Raw genomic sequence first — 19194 nt, forward strand, 5'->3', positions numbered from 1 at the left:
ATGTACACACACGCCCGCACACACACACACACACACACACACACACACACACACACACACACACACACACACACACACACACACATACACAAGATTCACTCTACTTCTTTGTGAAATGAATGTCCCTGTCAGTCAACTCTCCACCATACTGTATATGAGGCCTTTTCCCAGCTGCCCATGGCACTGGCACTTTTCAAGCTGTTATTATGGGATGCCTGTAGAGATTTAGCTTGTCAGGCACTGCTAGGTCCAGTCCCCGTGGTGACAGGGGGTTCAGAGGCTGCTGGAAAGGACTTGTGGGACTAGACTCTCCAGGGGAGAGATGTTGCATCTGTTCCGAGGTGTTGATTAAAATCTCAGTAGTGGCCAGTCTGGTGTCTAGTAGACTGGCTCCCTCCCTCAAGTGGATTCTCTAAACAATCTCATCCTCTTTTTTTGTGACCTGGCTGGCCTTCCATCAATTATCTCGCCCTCTGTCTCTCTCTTACTCTCTCCCCTTCTCCATCCCTTCTGTCTTTATCTCTCTTGATGTGATCACATGGTAAGGAGGACACCTTTGAAAATTGGAACATGACCCTGACCTTGACACTGTAGAACCCACAGTATCTGTTCTGACCAGAGATCACCTGGGCACGTCACTGGTTTCTATTAGCATCTGTATATTATCCCCATAACTCTCTCCGGCCTGGCCTCTGGCCCGCCTGCCCACAATCTCTGTTTGAAGACATGTCACCAGGACGCCAGCTACAGTACTCAGCAAACACCCCTATCTTTGTTTCAATTACAGCCTGGGTGAGATTCAGAAATGCCCTCGGAAGGTCAGGGGTATAGATGAGCAGGGTTGCAGAGAGACTGTCTCTGGACTGGAGGGCCAACAGGTACAGACGTATAGTCTATCTGCTAGGTTCCTCGCGTTCGTAGCTGCGGCTGAGTAAGGGAGGAAGATGAGCTCATCTGTGAATGATTCATTTCTTTACAATGATAACTGAAGGTGAGTTATCTTCAGAAAGAGGGAATTTCACGCAGAGATTCTGTTGTCACTTTTCCTAGGTGTCAAGCTCTGGCACTATCTATCTAAATTTGCTTTTCTTACAACGTAAAATGTTTGTTCCAGGCATCCTTGTTGGATTTCAAACTTGTTTATGTGGTGTTGTGTTAGTTAAGACAGCTGGAGTAGCTGTTCACAATTTTAATTTTGTAGGACTTGAATATATTTCTTTAATGGTATTACATCATGCAACTTGGAGTGTTTGATTCATGGAAGTGTCTGATTCATTCAGACCTGTGGAGTCTATTGACAATCTATGATTTGGTCAACTTGGCTGGCTCTGAACACTTGGTTGCCATGCCTGGCCACACCCGGCAGTGCAGACAAGACCTGCAGACCCCCTGGGCGTCGGAGCAGAAAGACGGCTCGCAATTAGAAACCAGCCGGAAGACAGGAGAGAGGGTGTCGCAGCAGGCGTTGTTGGAGATTTACTGGAGATGCGAGATGCGTGCTCTGGCATATGATGTCAGCATCAAAACTGCCACCGCACGCATAACAATTAGCCCTCCCTTTGCTTTTTAAAGGAAAACATGGTTTCCTTTTAAAAGGTAAAACAAGATTGTTTTTTGTTTGTTAAGAAGTTTTTTTTATTTTTATTTAAGGTTCGGAAAGTGTCTAAAGGTTAAAAAAAAAATATATATATATATATATATATATATATATATATATATATATATATATATATATATATATATATATATATATACGTTAAAAAAAAATTCTGATCACCTGTCCATATATGAGGGAGATTTTCTTAATTGTCGGTGTCAAAGGTTCCTTGCAAATGCGTTGCTTGTCTATTGTGTCTTTTCGTATTAATACATAGTGTGAGGTACAACAATTAGTAGTAGTAATGGCTACTTTTTTAAGTTTGTCAAAGCCCATACTGCATAACTTTGAGTAGAAAAAGTGTAGCAAAAATGTCTGAAACTCCTGTTAAATGGTTCGATGTAGCCATGATCATACCTCTTAGTTCCTCACTCCCTTCTTTCCAGATAAGAAACGGTCAAACTGTTTTCATGAGGCATCCTTTCACATTTCCTCTGGAAGAAGTAGACATCTTAGAAAGAAAACAGGAAGATTGGAGAGTAAAATGGCTCCAGGGCTCAGAGAAAATGTAAAGCACACAGATAATGTGCCCCACCGCCACGTGAAACAAACAGGAGCACTTCCTCTTTGAAAACGCAGAGGGCATTTGAATACCCACTTCTTAGTGTCACTCTAACAATGCACTTATTGATACTACGCTTTGCTGGAAACTCAAAGCTCTTCGCACAAAAGGAATCCAAAAATGAATGGAGTATATAAGCTGGAAGAATATTCAATTCTGCTGAGGTCGCGATATAAGCCAGCTCTCTTTGTACTTGCAGGGGTATCCGGAGCACTGAAGGAAAATGGTAGAGATTTCGAAAACTTTGAATCTAATTTATTCTGGTAACTTATCTAACTTCAGAGTTTGTTTAGTTGAACTGATTCTGTCCTCAAGCGATTTAAAAGGTCTTCTGATGAACTAGGGGGGGGAAGTGAGTCTTCATTTTCAGTTTTCCTTCAAAACAAGCACCTAAAGCACTTAAGGTTGACACAAACATAGGCACTTAGACTCAATCTGGAGGTCAATAAAGGGAATCAGCAGGATTGACTCTGGGACCTACTGTTCCTGTTTGAAAAGAGCAGAGTGTCAGGAAAGTTGGTTTCTCCTCACCTCTCTTAACAACACCCTGAGGCCAGAGAAGAGCTGTGACAGACTAATAATAAATCCAGCGTTGTGTCTGAAAACCCCCTCTGTCTGGTGTTTTAGTCTGAGCGGTTCAAGCCTCCCGAAAAAGATGCCATCTATGGATGCCAAACACATCCCTCCCTCTTCTGTCTCCCTCCGCATCAGAGTTGACCAGAACCCTTTAACTTCCACTGTGCAAATATAGCCCAAGGTTGTAGCTAAACATGGATAAGACCTGCATCCAATACAACAGCTATCTCTGCCAGAACCCACCGTCCATTCCTGTGTGATGATACTCCCATTCCATCTGATGCTATCTCCATCAAATCAAACGCTATCAGTATCCCGTGCGATGCTATCGTCACTCCAGTGTGGAGATATCGAATTCCAATGAGATTCTGTCCCCCTGTCTGGATAGAGAACTCTGGAGGCAAGAATTCAGTCTATCTGTAAGTTTAGGATGAGAAAGGAATCAGCCAATCAGGACCCAGGGTTCTATCTTTGTCACCCATGGGCAGAGGACTGTACAGCACCTGTCTGCAGTCTAATGAGGCCAGTGGACAGGAAAGGGAGACATGATGGAGAGTCAATTACAACCCTAAAGTAATTCACCTTTCATTACCGCCTGTGTTGGGCAGGCCAAGGGTGTTTCATCAGTTGTACAGAGGCGTTGAAGCTTAGAAGGCGAAGTAGGGGTCAGTTTGGTTTGAAATCGAAGGAAAATGTTTTTTCTCCTGGAAGCGAAAAAAATGCCCAAGTGTTTATCTCCGCCTGAAGCTACTTTTACAAAACATTGCACATTACTGTACTGCAAGCTAGCACACATTATTCTATAATCTAACAATTACATGTGGTTAAAAATTTAAGGAGAAACAATTTTACTCCTGGATGAAAAATATAATGTGAGGCAGGTTTTATCTCCACAGGAAAAAGGCTTTAATAAAACATCCTGCGTTACCGTACAGTAAGTATTTTACAACTATTTCATGACATGAAACGAAATAACCGCCGTCCGTCGTGTTGTTTTCTGCCCACAGATCCGCTGGACCAAGACGGCGGGGAGCGTGTCGGACCGCTTCCAAGACTCGAGCGTGTTCAACGAGACGCTGAACATCGCCAAGATCCAGAGGCACCAGGGCGGACGCTACTACTGCAAGGCCGAAAACGGTCTGGGCTCACCCGCCATCAAGTCCATCAGGGTGGATGTCTACTGTAAGTACCGGACTGCTCTAGTTTATTAGACACTATCACTTTCCCAACATATCAAACCCTTCAAGATGCTAACGTTCATGAGGTGGAGGTTAAATCGAAGGCCAGAAAAGGGCTGTGTGTATTTGGCTGTGTAGGATCTCCTTTTTGCGTGTAAGGTTTTAGAAGACAGCTGAGCTAGTCTTATTGTGACTCAACCAAGTCATCCTTGCCCCTCTCCAAAGAATGTTAATAATGTTAAAAAGCTTTTATTATGATCCCGTATCAATACACATTACTAGAAGCACTCCGTCTTTTTAGTGTACCAAGACCCCATAAAGGGATTTGTTTGTTGGCATTCATCAAACAGAATGGCCAACCTGTTATTGTTTTTATTGATTTGTCATTGATTGCTCCGTTTCACCCCTTGAATTGACGAGTGCTGGTGACTCTCATGAGTGCACTTCGATCACTGCTTCACCCATCACCCCCATCACTTTACACACACACTCATACACACACACACACACCTCCCTAAGACTGTTAGCTTGCTCTTTGACTTGTTTGTGAGGACGTGGACAGTACCTAGCTTTCCTGCAAGCCAGCAGTTAAGTACATCTGTCCTGTATGTTCCACCAGGCCATTAAACAAGGGCAAAGTCCTGTTGCAGTGGTCTGGAGCACCTATTTTTGCTTCCAGCAACTCTATTGAGGTGGGTTTAAATAGAGGCTGTGTGGCCTTGTCTGCTCCCCGGCCTGGTCAGCATCACAGGCTGCCAGCCAAAAAGGAGAACGCACTGCCCTGTGACGTGAACACTTTAAACCAACACTTTTCCATTAGCTACATCATCAGCGAGCGATAAACCTTTGACCTGCATTTAGCATATTACTCCTGCCATGACTGAGTAAACGGTTTCCTCTCCCCTCCTCTCCTCCTCTCTTTACTCCACTCCTCTCTTCCCCTCACCCTTCCCCTCTCTTCTCCTCTCCACCCCTCTTCTGTCTGTCTCTCTGTCTCTGTCTGTCTGTCTCTACCTGTCTGTCTCTCTGTCTCTCTCTCTCTCTCTCTCTCCTTTGCATCCCAGACAAGCTAGGCTGGGGTTACCAAAGTAAAAAGAGCGGCTTTCATCTGACATCTAAGACTTCTCAATCTGTCATTCACTCCTGTCAGTCACACAGTGCTTGTCAGTACAGTTTGGTGCTCTGGTACTGTCACCGTCCTTTCTCTCTGTCTTTCTGTCTCAATCCATCTTTCTCTATTCTCTCTCTGTCTCTCTCTTTCTCTCTCCCTGTTTTCCTCTGTCTCTTTCTCTCTCTCTCTCCCTCTCTCTACCTGTCTTTCTCACGTTCTCCCTCTCTTTACCTTTCTCTCGCTCTCCCTCTCTCTACCTGTCTTTCTCTCTCCCTCTTTCTCCCTGTTTTCCTCTGTCTCTCTCTCTCTCTCTCTCCCCTCTCTCTACCTGTCTTTCTCTCGCTCTCCCTCTCTCTACCTGTGTTTCTCTCTCTCTCTCCCTCCCTCTCTATCTGTCTTTCTCAGGACTCTCTATTTGCCTCCTGGTCTCGTCGCTCTCCCCAGGTGCCTGGGTGGTGTGCATCCTCTGTACCTGTTTATCGATACTGACAGATACTGACATGAGCTGAGGCTTGGGAACAGAGCTGCTGTTAGAACGGAGGGAGAAGCGAGAGCGAGCTGCTGTTAGAACGGAGGGAGAAGCGAGAGCGAGCCTTGTTGCCTGGTTGGAAATGGGAGTCCTCACTTTGCATGAGTCCTCGACTGTGTGTTTACTGGACCCGGGGTTAGATGAGAGGATGGGAATCAGAGAACTGCCCCTCAATTGTGTCATTGCAGTTGAATGACGACAGGTGACGTCCTGTGTGATTGAGTCTGTTGAACAGTCAGCTGGTTGACTTGCCGCTCCAGGGTTGTGGTGGTCAGTGGTTGTTATGGTAGGTACTGAATTGAAGGAAACTCTACAGCTGGACGGAATATTTTTTGTGTCTGGTTGGACACATCGTTTTATAAAAGCATGTTATCAACCAATAACAAGAGTAAAAAAGAGTTATGTTGTATGTCTGATACTTCAGTGAAATTGCCTGTCCTGTCGAGTAGCATGTGTGATTAGAGAGCAGAGTTCAGTGGCTCTGGCATTCATGAGAATATTATTCGTTAAAAGGTTGACGCAATTAGATGAATTCTTCTCATCTGATAAGCACTCTCCGTTCATCGTGTGCATTGAAAGAGATAGCTCCTTTATGGGGCTGGCGGTATTCATACAAAGACTCTAGAAGCAGGAGCATTTAAAGTGTTAGTCTGATACTCTCGTGTCTGGCTTTGTATTCCATGCACTTCATTAGTTTGCTGTTGTGTTGCACATCCAGCAAAAAAGTACTATGGAGAAATGTTATAGCTGTCCCCTAGGGGTGAATTTAATTGATGGCCCTCTTGCAGATTCTGCTATTTTTAGTTCTTTGCAGCCTTGATTTTTAATTAGCATCCAAATTGTGCGACAGGACACAACAACACAGAATTGTGTTAACTTGAATGTCTCTTTCAGATGATGCCTGTGTGTGTCTTTGTTCGTACCCAGAAATACGCCCAGAAATATCATGGTGAGTTGGAGAGGACAGTTCCATGAAGCTACTAGGAGGAAATCGTTCATGGGGAGAAAGCGGGAGTTTCGTGTGATAAGTGGCAGAACATGCACGTGATGTTTCACTGTGAGACTAGTTGTTTGGTCGCAAGCCTAGCGCTTTCATAAAACAGCGGAGGCTTGTTTTTAATTTCGAGTCCAAACACCCAAGGATTTATCCGAACAGCACATACACGCATAGGAAATGAAAGTCAGCCTTCAAAGCACCAAAGCCTCTTGACTCACACCCAATAGAAATGCCAACTGAAATAAAAGTAAAGGTAGCTAAAGATTCTATAGGTAGGGGAATTCTCAGTCTGTATTGCACAGCTGGCTTCCTAACCTCTCACAGAGAAGGCTACGTCAGCTAGGCAGAGACAAAGGCAAGGTCATTATTTGTAATAACTTCTCCCACCAGCCCAGAGGAGCTGATGCTAGCCATGGCCAACTTCACAATAACTCATTTAAAGGACCACCTCACAGCTCTGGAGTCCATCTAAGCACATTTTGTATCTGCTGATGTCCCAAGATGTGTGCCATGTAAGGGATAATGTATAGAACGCCGGAAAATAAGCCCCTTCAGATCGAAGCTACACCCCTCCGCTTGGCAGCGGGGTGCTGTTCGCCCTGTCGGGGCTTATTTTCCCGATAATGACCGGCGTTCTATACATTATCCCGCTTATTACACGGCTACTGGCCAACAAAATTACTTAACACAGTGTGTCTTTTTACAATTTTTGTTACCATTCGTAGTGTTGATCAGCAGAGAAATAGTTCGCCAAAGACGTTGAACTTCATAGACGTTGAACATTCTTTAGGCTTCAAATCAGCCGACGTCGCTAAGCAACGGAGTACGCTGGGGTTGAAAAGTTACCGGACTACTTGCGGAGTGCTACGAAAAACGTGAATCAGAAGCAAAAAGGCCACTTTCCTTGACAGCGGTCTGTTATGCATAGCAACGGTCTGTTATCAGAAGATATCAGACCGCAGAACGTTGGTAAGCCTCATTCAAGTGAATGGAGCTTTCTACAGCGTTAAGAACAGCCGTGTAATAAACGTCTATAGTTAGGCCTGCACGGAGGGTCCCCCTCAAAATGTAATAAGGAACTTCAGTCTTCAGTCCGTCTCTGATCGATGTACAGCTTGTCCGGCTCCTCTATCTGCGGGGGAGTCCCACCATGTTTTCATCTGATCCGTTCACTGCGTTACTGTGTCTTAGGGGTTTATCGACTGTCTGATAGGGGGGGCTCTGCACCTCCTCGTCAGGGCTTTAGGAGTGCATTGGCTGTTGTTGCCTGCGTAATGCATTTGAGAGACGACACACTATAGAAAACAGTCGATACAGGAGAAGCGGAGGTTGTAGCGAAACATCAACAGGAAGCTGACTCAGTGAGCCAGGAGACGGGTCAGGGACCTTTAAGCCAGCTAAACACTTCAGGCTGCTCCAGCCCTATGACTCACACTCCAATTAGTGACAGTTTTATAAATCTCCTGACAATTGCATACACAAAGAATAAAGATGTGACTCATCTTAACTTCTTGTTATGATGGCCTAAGTCTTGAACAATAACCTCATTAAATATTGAATTATAATTCAATTATCTATTATCTAATGACTTTATTTCTATGAAAGGTGGGGTGTTCCCCTTGGATCTGAAAGCTTATTACCCAGGGATAAGTATTGGTGATTGGCCAATATTAGTTTATAAAAATAATATGTTGTTCCAATGTGGATATATGTTTATATAAATGCAGATAAACTGTTCTCACAGTCTACCAAATCCACAGTTCAGACCATAAAATGTATTTCCTTGCCGTATGTAAAACATTTGTACATTCTTTGTATCAATAAAAAAAGCAACTGCATTCAAGCATTTGATTCAATCAAGTTCAAACAAGCACAAGCTCATCCTTTTTACCTCATGGATCAATCACTGTATGTGTTCATAACAACATTTTTCCCCGTATTTGCTATTTGCTATTTTTCCCTGTATTTAGTTCCCTGTGTTGCCTGCCTTTTTTATTAAAAAAAATATGATCCTGAATTGTCAGTGACCCATTCAGAACGTGACATTCCATCTTCTGTCCATATTCCATCTCTGTTGAGCGGGAGGCACTAACATGGACACAGTTTGGGGACAAGAGAGATAGACTGGGCCCGCTGAGCATAGACACTTGTTTATGGATGAACACACTCTGTTGCCGGGCTCCCAATTCATACACATGCTCGTCAGGAGATTAACATTCCATGGCACACGCCTCCTCCGTGCTTTTGCGACATGCAGTGCGAGAAATGAGACGGTGCTGTGTGTGTGGAGTCCGTGTGTGTGTGTTTAGTGTCTGTGTGTGTGTATAGTGTACATACGTGTGTGTGTGTGTGTATAGTGTACATACGTGTGTGTGTGTGTGTGTGTGTGTGTGTGTATGGTGTCCATGCGTGTATTCATGTTCATGGCAGGGGCCAAACTGTCCTGATGGTATTAGTTTAGTGTGTGTCTGCACTGCTTTACAAAAGTCTGCTTGACTACTTCCTCTGTGGTTAGCGTCCCATTTACCGCCAGCCTGCTGCAAGGCTTCTTGGGTAATATGTGTACGCAGAAAGAACACTGGCAGTTTGGAGACACGTCTGTGAGAGGTACCAAAACCTCACCGTGTGGGATGATTCAAATGAGCCATTATGCAGATGATATTAACTCACATGCCCTGGCATTATTGCTTGGAGCACTTTATCATATCTACATCAAGTATTTATATGTCCTCAAGAGCCTGTTAAAGGCTAATATATTTGTGTATATGCAGAACGCACAGTGTGTGTGTGTGGGAGGAAGGGGAATCTCCTGGGAACATATCGATTTTAGAGTTCATTTGGAGAAGGGGGATTTGAGAGGCTGGCTCAATACGATGCATTATGAGTGAAATTGAGAAAAGAGGTTATCATCAGCTTTTCAAATCCCCAGTCGTATATTTGTGGGGGGTTTTCATGGCGGTTTATCCTTCGGCCCATAACGTGTCACAGAAAAGGATGACTTCATTGTGTGAGCTCCGCATTTCTTTACTGGCTTCACTGCGACTCATTTATTATATAAACAAAACTTGATATGCTGAACATATATAATCTTAGATATTATTTATTACTAGATATATAGTGGTAGAGAACATTGCCCGGTTATAGTATGCAAATGTTTTGGGTTCTGAGGCAAATACAAAGGCAAAATATGCCAGAACTATTCAAAACCTGATAATATATGTAGACCAAGATGCATGTGCAGTAGCTGTAAGTGTTTTGGGATGTAAATGACCTGGCATGATGAATACTTCCATAGGGCCCAGGTGAGTTATCTGAGCCTTCTTTGAATCAGGACAGTGTGAATCAGCACATTATGTGTACATTATGTAAATGTTTGCTGGCTTGTTTAATGTAGGAAAAGCCGGTTCATGACTGGTCATTAATCTTTCAAGGACTTTCTCAGGGGAGAGGCCTTCACCAGAGCAGTAGAACTGACACTTGTATCGTACACACGAGACATATAGAATTAGTAACCACTCTAGTAAAGCAGCTGTTGCCTAGAGGGATTTCTCCTTCATAATGTCACAGTTCTTGTAATATTTGTCATCCCTCAATATCGCAAAGTAGCCCTTTATGATAGCTGGTCCATTGGTCCAGCGGAAATTATTCGCATATGTAAGTCTCCCTCATGAAATGTAAATCCATCCATATATACATATTTGTATTTGTAGAAATGGATTTCAAATCATAAAAAGATGACTATATCAATACACATTAATCACAGGGACATATGCATTGTTGTTTGAAGTGGTCTCTCGAGAATCACAGCCTATGAATGTTGCCTCGAAGCTGCAATTTCAATAAAATAGGCATTTCAACCTCAGGCTGTCAATATATACATGTTGACATGGAGGAACACGTATGGGTTTATATATATATATATATATATATATGAATAAGCATCAAGCCATGGATTTATGACTCTTTTATTGCTGAAGGAGACCAGGAAGGAGGGAGAATCTCAGTGTATCTCTGAGGCATGTAGCCTCTCACACACCCCTAATCACTATCATTAGTGCTGTGGTTTGCACATTTTCCTTGAGAGCGTTCTAATCTGAATCATCTGGTTGCAACCTGCAGTAAATGTATTGAAACTAGCCTGGCAACCAAGAGTCCACAATGTGAATTTATCTCTGTATTGTACAGTACATTAAGTGAATCATGGAATTCAGACTTAAATCCTGCATTAGAAAGCACCATTTTTTGTGGTGAAAGGCCTGGTAGGTAAAAAAGCTAGTGGTTGCACAAAACTATTGTACAGAGATATCATTATTGTTAGCCAGATGTAGAATTAGAATTTGATTCGATTCAGTGTGAGCTATTTTCAAGATGCATGCATGCCATTTCAGAAACACAACTCAAAGGAAGTGACGGTACAATTTCGAATTCACGGACCCACAAAAGATCACAATTTACACCAGCAGAACATATGACATTGGAGACCCACTCTACTCATTATTTGAGAATGGATTCCTAGTGATCCCCCTGACCTGCCCCCCCCCCCCCCCCCCCCGGGTGCATATATTGGCATGTTGACTTGATTTAGACTGAGAAAGAACTTTCAGCTGAATGGACTTCTGTCTGTGGCGTTGTGTTCCAGACGCTAATAGGAGGCCCGTGGGAGGGGGGGGGGGGGGGGGTGCATTGGTTTGTGTCCTGTTTTCCAGGGAGATGAATGGGATGGGAGATGGGCAGAGGCAGACGCCTCTGTCTCTGGGAGACGATGAAGAGGAGATTCATTACACCCCCTCCCTGCTCTAGTGGGCATCATTACTTCCTCATCTCCATCACTGGTAGGAAGACCAGAGGGCGTCTGGCACCTGGCCCTCCATCCATCCATCACACACACACATACACACACACACACACACACACACTTCTTTCCTTCACATACACCCACACTCACTAACTTTCTTGCTCCTTTACACACACACACACACACAGACACACACACACACACACACAGACACATCAACACTACTGGTGAGCCCCTCCCAAAGAAAGCGAGATTGAAAAACAGAACCCCTGTCAGCGAGGAAGATGAAGGCTGCGGCAGCTCTACGGAACGCGTGACCCAGCCGCCGCCTGCGCTCTCAGTTAGCGGAGGTTAGAACGCAGCCGAGCCCAAACTGCCGGATGCCTGCTGTGAAGGGACCTCATATTGGGTCAGAGGCAACACTGTGTTTGCCTCGAAAAATCATCCTCCTGAATGTTGTTTGGCTGCTTCCACCAACCAGGGATGTCTGACTAGAATACCTGTACTAGGATTGAAGTGAAATCCGAACGCTTATTCACAGCATTTGTATTGTATAGACTGCTTGTGCTTGTGTAATCCCTGATCCACTGGGTGCTTTATGATGGGTTATGACATGGAGTGCCTACATAACAACCCCAGCCACCTTGTCATGTTCCCAGAAAGGCCATGTTAACAGCGTGATTGCCCTCTAAATTCACTTACAGTGTCGCAGGTGCGCTAAAACAGCGGCAGCATTAGCCGACGGTCCACTGACTACGCACTGCCTCAGTGCTGTAATTGTCAGTAATTACATGGAGCCAGGTCTGATGACAGTAGTGGTCTGAGAAAAGAGGACATTTACATTACATTTAGTCAGCAGACGCTCTTATCCAGAGCGACTTCCAGTAAGTACAGGGACATTCCCGCCCGAGGCAAGTAGGGTGAAGTGCCTTGCCCAAGGACACAACCTAATTTTGCACAGCCAGGAATCGAACCAACAACCTTTGAATTACTAGCCCAATACCCTAACCGCTCAACCACTTGACTATCTGGACTGGTGTGAGAACACAAGTACTTATCTCCTGGGAGAGAATGAGATGGCAGGGATACTAGGGTGAGGTGTACTGCAAACACCAGTAATGGGTTTACTTGAACCTGTTGTAGAAACTGATCACATCAAACTATTTAAGAAATCTAATCTCTTCAGTAAATAAAAAATAAAAAAATATTAATTGCATCAGTTCATAGGAGGAGGTTATTATTTACTTAAATAGTTTGGTTGTAATAAGTTATTAGTATTCTGAAAGTATTGGGTGTACAGTGTGTGGTGATGTTAGGCAGACGGGAGATGCAGAGAATGGGATTGTGGGAGATTTAGAGAATGACGAGTGGAGATGCAGTGAGAAAGACAGACAGCTTTTCTATTTCTCCCCTCCTACTGAGCCCATCGTCTCTCAGGGTCACAACTGGTTTGTGGAGATGCTGACTGCTGAGTGAATTATTCAGGTCCAGATACACAGCATAAGACAGCAGCGCCAAACACGTCTCTCCAGAAGGTCAGTACGAACCTCCAGCCACGTGCTTCTCACTGCATCACAGCCCATCAAAATCCTTCTCCTCGTTAGTTGTTTGTTACAGGCTTTGACAAACAATCACAAAATGGATTCCATGTGGCATGTGCCTTTGCGGATGGTGCCAGCAAGCATTATGTTTGTCAACGCTTTCATTTAAATCAATCATGGAGACGTGCATCCGATGCTGAGGCTTTTGTTTTTGACTGAGTGCAGTTCAGTCTCAAGCAGAATACACACACTTATCCTTTCACTCTCTGAGTTCTCCCTCCTTTCCTCTCTCTATCACTAATACACACATAGTCAGACACATGACCCTACAAAAGTCCAGAGTATTATGTCTTATCATTGTATTATTACCGCATATTCATATAATTAAACAAAATGTATTTATTCTCATTTGTAAATCTTAGATGTAAACGCTGTTAGTTAGTAAGGAAGCTAATTACATTTGTTGATATGACAATGGCACGCACAACATTGGCTAATGTTAGCATTTGGTTGCCAGGTATCATGATGTGCACTAGCACGTGTTTCAGCACATTCAAACGTGCACTTAAGTAAAGGCTGCATACACAGCGTGAAAACACTGGACCCATTCTGAGTGAATCACAGTGGAAACACCATTGGCATTTCATCCAGGAGCAAAATGCCATTCACATAACTGCTCTGGGGCCCAGAGAAGGTCTCTTTTATGCTTTTATGGTTTTAGCACAGCCGTGCTTAATGCGAAAGTAGCTAGTGTGATCATCGTAAAAATGTACATCAATAATAGAACACCGGCCACGTGTATATTACCATAATTACTCTCTAGAAAGCACTGCTCACATTTCCCATTTGCTGCATACAATGAGAGTCCATGTGAGTGTTTTCTCTCTATATGCAAGAGGAAGTGCTACTCTTCCATAGTAGCACCTATCATAGCAGCAGCCATTTCATAGACATCCTCATTTCCCATTCTTACCTCTCTCTCCCCTCTCTCTTCCCTCTCTCTCCCCTCTCTCTATCCTGGACAGCATTGAGAGTGGTGTGACACATAATTTACCGGGACCCATATCTCATGTCCCGGAGAATGATATTCAGTTTAGAGAGAGATATCTCTTTCACTCTGCCGCCATCATTGGAATGGTCTGTGAGGATGTATTTTTGCCCAGTCCCCTATACGGTCACGTTGCTCTATGGAGCCATAGCTGACACCAAATAGATAAAGCTAGTTATTACAGGAGTCTGTGGCTGAGAGCTACAAGATGGGGGTCAACAGGGCCCAGGGTGTGAGAGACGAAGACGAAGGAAATGTCCCGACAGTAAATTACACGCTGGATGCAGGTATTCCATCAGGGATCTATGGAGAAGGGTTGGCAATGTATTTCAAGAATATAGCTTATTAACCTTGTGACCCGTGTAAATGTGAGAGCACAAAACTGCTTCATTCAGCAAACTGGAGGTGATGCTTCATCTTTATTACTGTGTGTCTGGTACACGTCCCTCTATTTTTTTTTATCCACAGTTAAGTACACTGTTTGTAAACAAAATCATTAATATCTAATACATTGACACCTAATTTATTCTGATGAACTTACCAGTTCCACTTAAATACCATACTTTAATTTTCAACCTGCTGTTGACGAGGTGTTTAAAGGGTTAGACAAAGTCGCCTCTATCCTCTCAAACTTACCTTGAAGAGGCACTTCATCTTGTTGTTGCTGGGGTAACAATTTCAACAGCCACTCTTAATGCCTAAAATCATCAATCTAAACTATAGGAGAGACCTTGCTCCATGCTGCTGTGTCCAGAACACAAGTTCACCTCTCTCTGCTTGCAATTTATTAAAGGTGGCTGTGCTTGTGGAGTGGCTTTGAGATGCCAGTTCTGAAATAAAAGCCAGAGGCCCTGTTCCAGCACATTAGGGATGGCTTCCAGCTAATAGCTGCTCTTACTAATACCTCTTGTCTGAGTCTGTACCAGAATAGCTCCCCTCGCAATGACAGCCATCCTCCCCTTATAGGGAAGAATAGGGGGCATAGGCGTTGTATCCATCACCTCATTAACATCTGGATACAGGCGGCTTCCTCATTTTCCAGACCCCCCTTTCACCTACCATCACCCCTGCTAGTGCAGAATGAAAGTAAATAGCTTATCTCTGGCACAATGGGACTATTTTTACTTGTGAGAGGAGAAACACAAGTGCCAGTCAAGTTGCTTGTGTGGCATGGTAATCAAGCTGAGACAATGATTGGTGCCACAGCGCTGCAGGGAAATTAATCGTGGGCCTGTGACACTCAGAGCCAGCAACCCTGATGGCTGTTCTGTGCTCTACACCAATGACAGCTGGAGATTAGACACAGGATGACAGACAGGCTGAGCTAGGCGCTGGATTAACATGCAGCGCCACCCCAGGAAGGTGTGTGTGCGTGCCTGTGTGTGTGTGTGCGTGCACCTAAGGGTGTGTGCGCGTGAGTGTGGGTGCGTGTGTGTCGGTGTGTGTGTGTGTGAGGGATCTATTTTAAGGAGGAATGGACATGAAAGGAAATGAGATCACATTTACGTTTGATGTGGAAATTAAACGTCTTATTTATTCTTCATCTCTCTTTCCTTTTATCACTCACAACCACCTTTAACCAAACTCCTTACTAGTACCTATTTGTCAAACTAATATTTGGATTCTTTGTGGCTATTCAATTGGGAAAAACAGCCTACATAACGTTCTAGTTTTAAAACTCAAAATAAAAAAGGAAATGGACCAGTCATGACTACTGCTTGCATTACTATGATTGACTAAATCATTACCATGATAAACACTTGGCTCCTTTCTACTTGCATTTACATTTAGTAGATGCTCTTTTCCAGAGCGACTTACAGTAAGTACAAGGACATTCCCCCCGAGGCAAGTAGGGTGAAGTGCCTTGCCCAAGGACATAACATAATTTTGCACGGCTGGGAATCAAACCAACCATCAACCTTCTGATTACTAGCCCAATTCCCTAACCGCTCAGCCATCTGACTCCAGTGCTTAAACCAGGGTATGTAGTGCTAACCAACACAGAGCAGGATACACACTCCCAAACACTCACCCTGAAGCTCTTTAGACAAGCTACCAGAGGACTGCTGTTTGATCCCAGCCCAGCCCACACAACTAGCGTAGCAGCGTTCAGCATCACGCTCTGTTTCGCTCGCTAACAGAGCCTGTCCCCCAGTGACTCGCGCGTCGTCACGTCTAGTGCACGTGACGCGGGATCAGATGGCTGAGCGATGAGGGAGTCGGACTGTTAATCAGAAGGTTGTTGGTTCGATTCCCGGCCTTGCCAAATGACGTTGTGTCCTTGGGAAAGGCACTTCACCCTACTTGCCTCGGGGGGAATGTCCCTGTACTTACTGTAAGTCGCTCTGGATAAGAGCGTCTGCTAAATGACTAAATTTAAATGTGACGCTCATGTGATCCCCGGCGTGGAGGAGGAGGCTGGACATGGTTCGTAGGGGGGGAGGGCACGGACGCATAGGTTAGCTCTCTGGAGCGTTTCACTGTACGTTTACTGGCCCGTGACCTCGTAGATCTGTAATTACAAACCCAACAGCCCCAGGGCGAGGGCCAGCGCGGGCCCTGGCCCCTCCCAGCCCTGTGAGCTAAGCTTCACAGTCAGCTGGGCGTGACTTAGGGAGGTAATTGCACAAGAGCGACACACATGCGACACCTTGGCCCGGGGAAGACTTACGACTAAGGTAGAATTTGGTTTGAAATTCATCAAATTTTTAATCCTCTGCGTACATTTCCATATTTCCATATTTATCTCTTGGGGCAGCCAGCACACACACGCTCTGTCTTCATACATTTTTAGCTATAAATAGGTCAGGGGCACTCCCTTCCCAGATCATTGTATCATTACGCAAATCACAAACACACACAAACACACACAAACACACACACACACAGGCCACATAGTTAATCCTTCTGTTTGTGTCTCTCTGTCTCTGTCTTTCTCTCTCCCTTTCTCTCTCCCTTTCTCTCTCTCTCTCTCTCTCTCCTTTCTTTCTTTCTTTCTTTTTCTCTCTCCTCTTTAGCCTGCCACCGCACAAACTGTCTGTTGACAACCCCAATCAGACCTTCATTCAAAGACACAGGGTACTTCATGGCACTGTGATTCATTCAGTATCTGTCACACCGGCTAAATGAACCATGGGCTAAACAGCTAGACGAGTAGCCTTGGAAGTGCTCAAGATAACATCCAGGATTCATACGCTCTGCTCCTCTCCTCCTCCATAATGAATCAGTGTATTTATTTAGAACAATCTGCTTGGCCAAAATGGCTCCACTCAACTGCTCTCTGTTGTGCCCCTGGTGTCCCCTCTGCATGGGCCTGGCTCCCCCAGAGGTAATTGCTCTTACCTGGGCCACTGTAATGGATTCGGGATGAAGTATTGACCGCTGCTGGATTTTGATTAAGGGGCTTCAGGGCTGAACATGTCTTAATAAAACTAAGGAATCAGCATTTGGCCTCTCCGCTTCCTGACTGTGGCCTGAGCCGGGCGTCAACCCAGGGGACAAACACGGCAGCTGGAACAGCTGGGCTTAAATCGAACCATTAACATTTCCAACTGGCTCAAATAGTTTCCTTCCTTAACTGTGTAATAGGGGACCCATCCCCCCACCCCCCCCCCCCCCCAAAAAAAACAACACTGTTCCCTATTTGAGACCTGTTATTTTCTCTCTCGCTAATTCACTCGCTCCCTGAGTTGAACTTGTTCTCGCTCTTGTGGCGTAAGTAAAAGGTCAACCTTAATTGTTCTGGGTTCTAGCGTTGAGGTTAACTTGCGTTGACTTGGCTTATCTGCTTCTTTAAATGGCCTTTTTCGCTTTGCCTTGAGATCTGATTGCATCTTGAAGACAGATGAAAGCCCCTTTACTTCCCTGAGTGTGCAAATGGCCGTCGTTTAAGCTTGGAGTATTAGCGAACTCAAAGACACCACAGTTATGATGAACACCATTTGCCAAGGCTTAATGCGTTAGGCAAGTAAGATGATTAACTTTGAAGCCATTTAATCAACTGCGGGCGCCCTTCTCAAATAGCCAACTGTCAGTAGCAGAATAAAACTTCCCTAAGAAGTGTTGGGAGACGGACAGAGAAACTGAGTATCTTTTCACTGAGTCCCTCGTGGGTTCAGAGGCCAGCCAAATATTATGCTAGGGAGGGATGAGCATCAGCTAAGTGTTTGCGAAGGAGATCAGTGATTCTTTGCGGACTCCGCTTCAGTCTACCAGGACAGTCACTTTGAAGGCAAGGCATGGTGGCTCATTGATTAGAAAAGTCAATGTGCCCTTGAGCTATGTGTGTGTGTGCGTATGTGTGTGTGTGTGTACAGGGAACCTGTGGGTGTGTTTGTGTGTGTGTGTGTGTGTGGGCGGGTGAAAGCACCGATTATTGGTGCCACTGCCCAGCGTTCTTCACTCTGTCATCAGCCTGTGTATACACATCGATACCAGGATGTCTGACCCCCCCCTGACCTTCACTCCCTGCTCCTGGCAGACATATTAGATTTGTGTTAAACATGGTTATCATTGATAAAACAAATCTCACGTCGATCTACAAATGGGTTATAATGCAACTGCTCGTAACTATGTTTAAAGGTTTAGGTCCATCTCCGAGCTGCATGATAATGCATTATTGATTCATGATCTGATCAATATTCATACTGTATGTATGTGTGTGTGTGTGTGTGTGTGTGCGCGCATGCGTGTGAATGTGTGTGTGTGTGCCCCTCAGACCTGGACGACCCCGTGGTGACCGTGCACCAGAGCATCGGCGAGGCCAAGGAGCAGTTCTACTACGAGCGGACCGTGTTCCTGCGCTGCGTGGCCAACTCCAACCCTCCCGTCCGCTATAGCTGGCACCGCGGCCGCGACGTGCTGTCCCAGGGCTCCGACAAGGGCGTGGAGATCTACGAGCCCTTCTTCACACAGGTAACACCCAGAGGGGGGGGCAGACACCTGGCGTACACCTACGCAGGCGTCACCATGGCGACGGGGAGGCGAGTGTGCGATGAACCACACACACACACACACACACAGGCAAGAGTTGAGATCCATCACGCTCTGCTTCACCAAGAGGGGGGGGGGGGGGGGGGTGGTTTGGCCAACCAGGTCCTACTGTCTTTCTCCTGCTTCAGAGAATGACAGGTCGGAATGCGCTGGTTTAGATAACTAATCATCATAGACGGGGGGGGGGAAGACAAGGGAGGAGGGTAGA

At 45.0% G+C, this 19194-nt stretch overlaps 1 protein-coding gene across 1 annotated transcript in view; it reads left to right on the forward strand.

The window, feature by feature from the left end:
* The window catches only part of LOC146287356 (MAM domain-containing glycosylphosphatidylinositol anchor protein 2), a 124405-nt gene that overhangs the window by 43924 nt on the left and 61287 nt on the right, over nucleotides 1-19194 (forward strand). Inside the window, exons 3-4 of the mRNA XM_084700024.1 lie at nucleotides 3803-3977; nucleotides 18712-18908. Of these exons, the coding sequence (XP_084556150.1) occupies nucleotides 3803-3977; nucleotides 18712-18908 (372 nt within the window). The remainder of the gene's footprint in view (nucleotides 1-3802; nucleotides 3978-18711; nucleotides 18909-19194) is intronic.

The sequence above is a fragment of the Hypomesus nipponensis genome, chromosome 6 (genome assembly GCF_054491055.1).
Source record: "Hypomesus nipponensis isolate SF chromosome 6, ASM5449105v1, whole genome shotgun sequence".
In the NCBI taxonomy this organism is placed as follows: Eukaryota; Metazoa; Chordata; class Actinopteri; order Osmeriformes; family Osmeridae; genus Hypomesus; species Hypomesus nipponensis.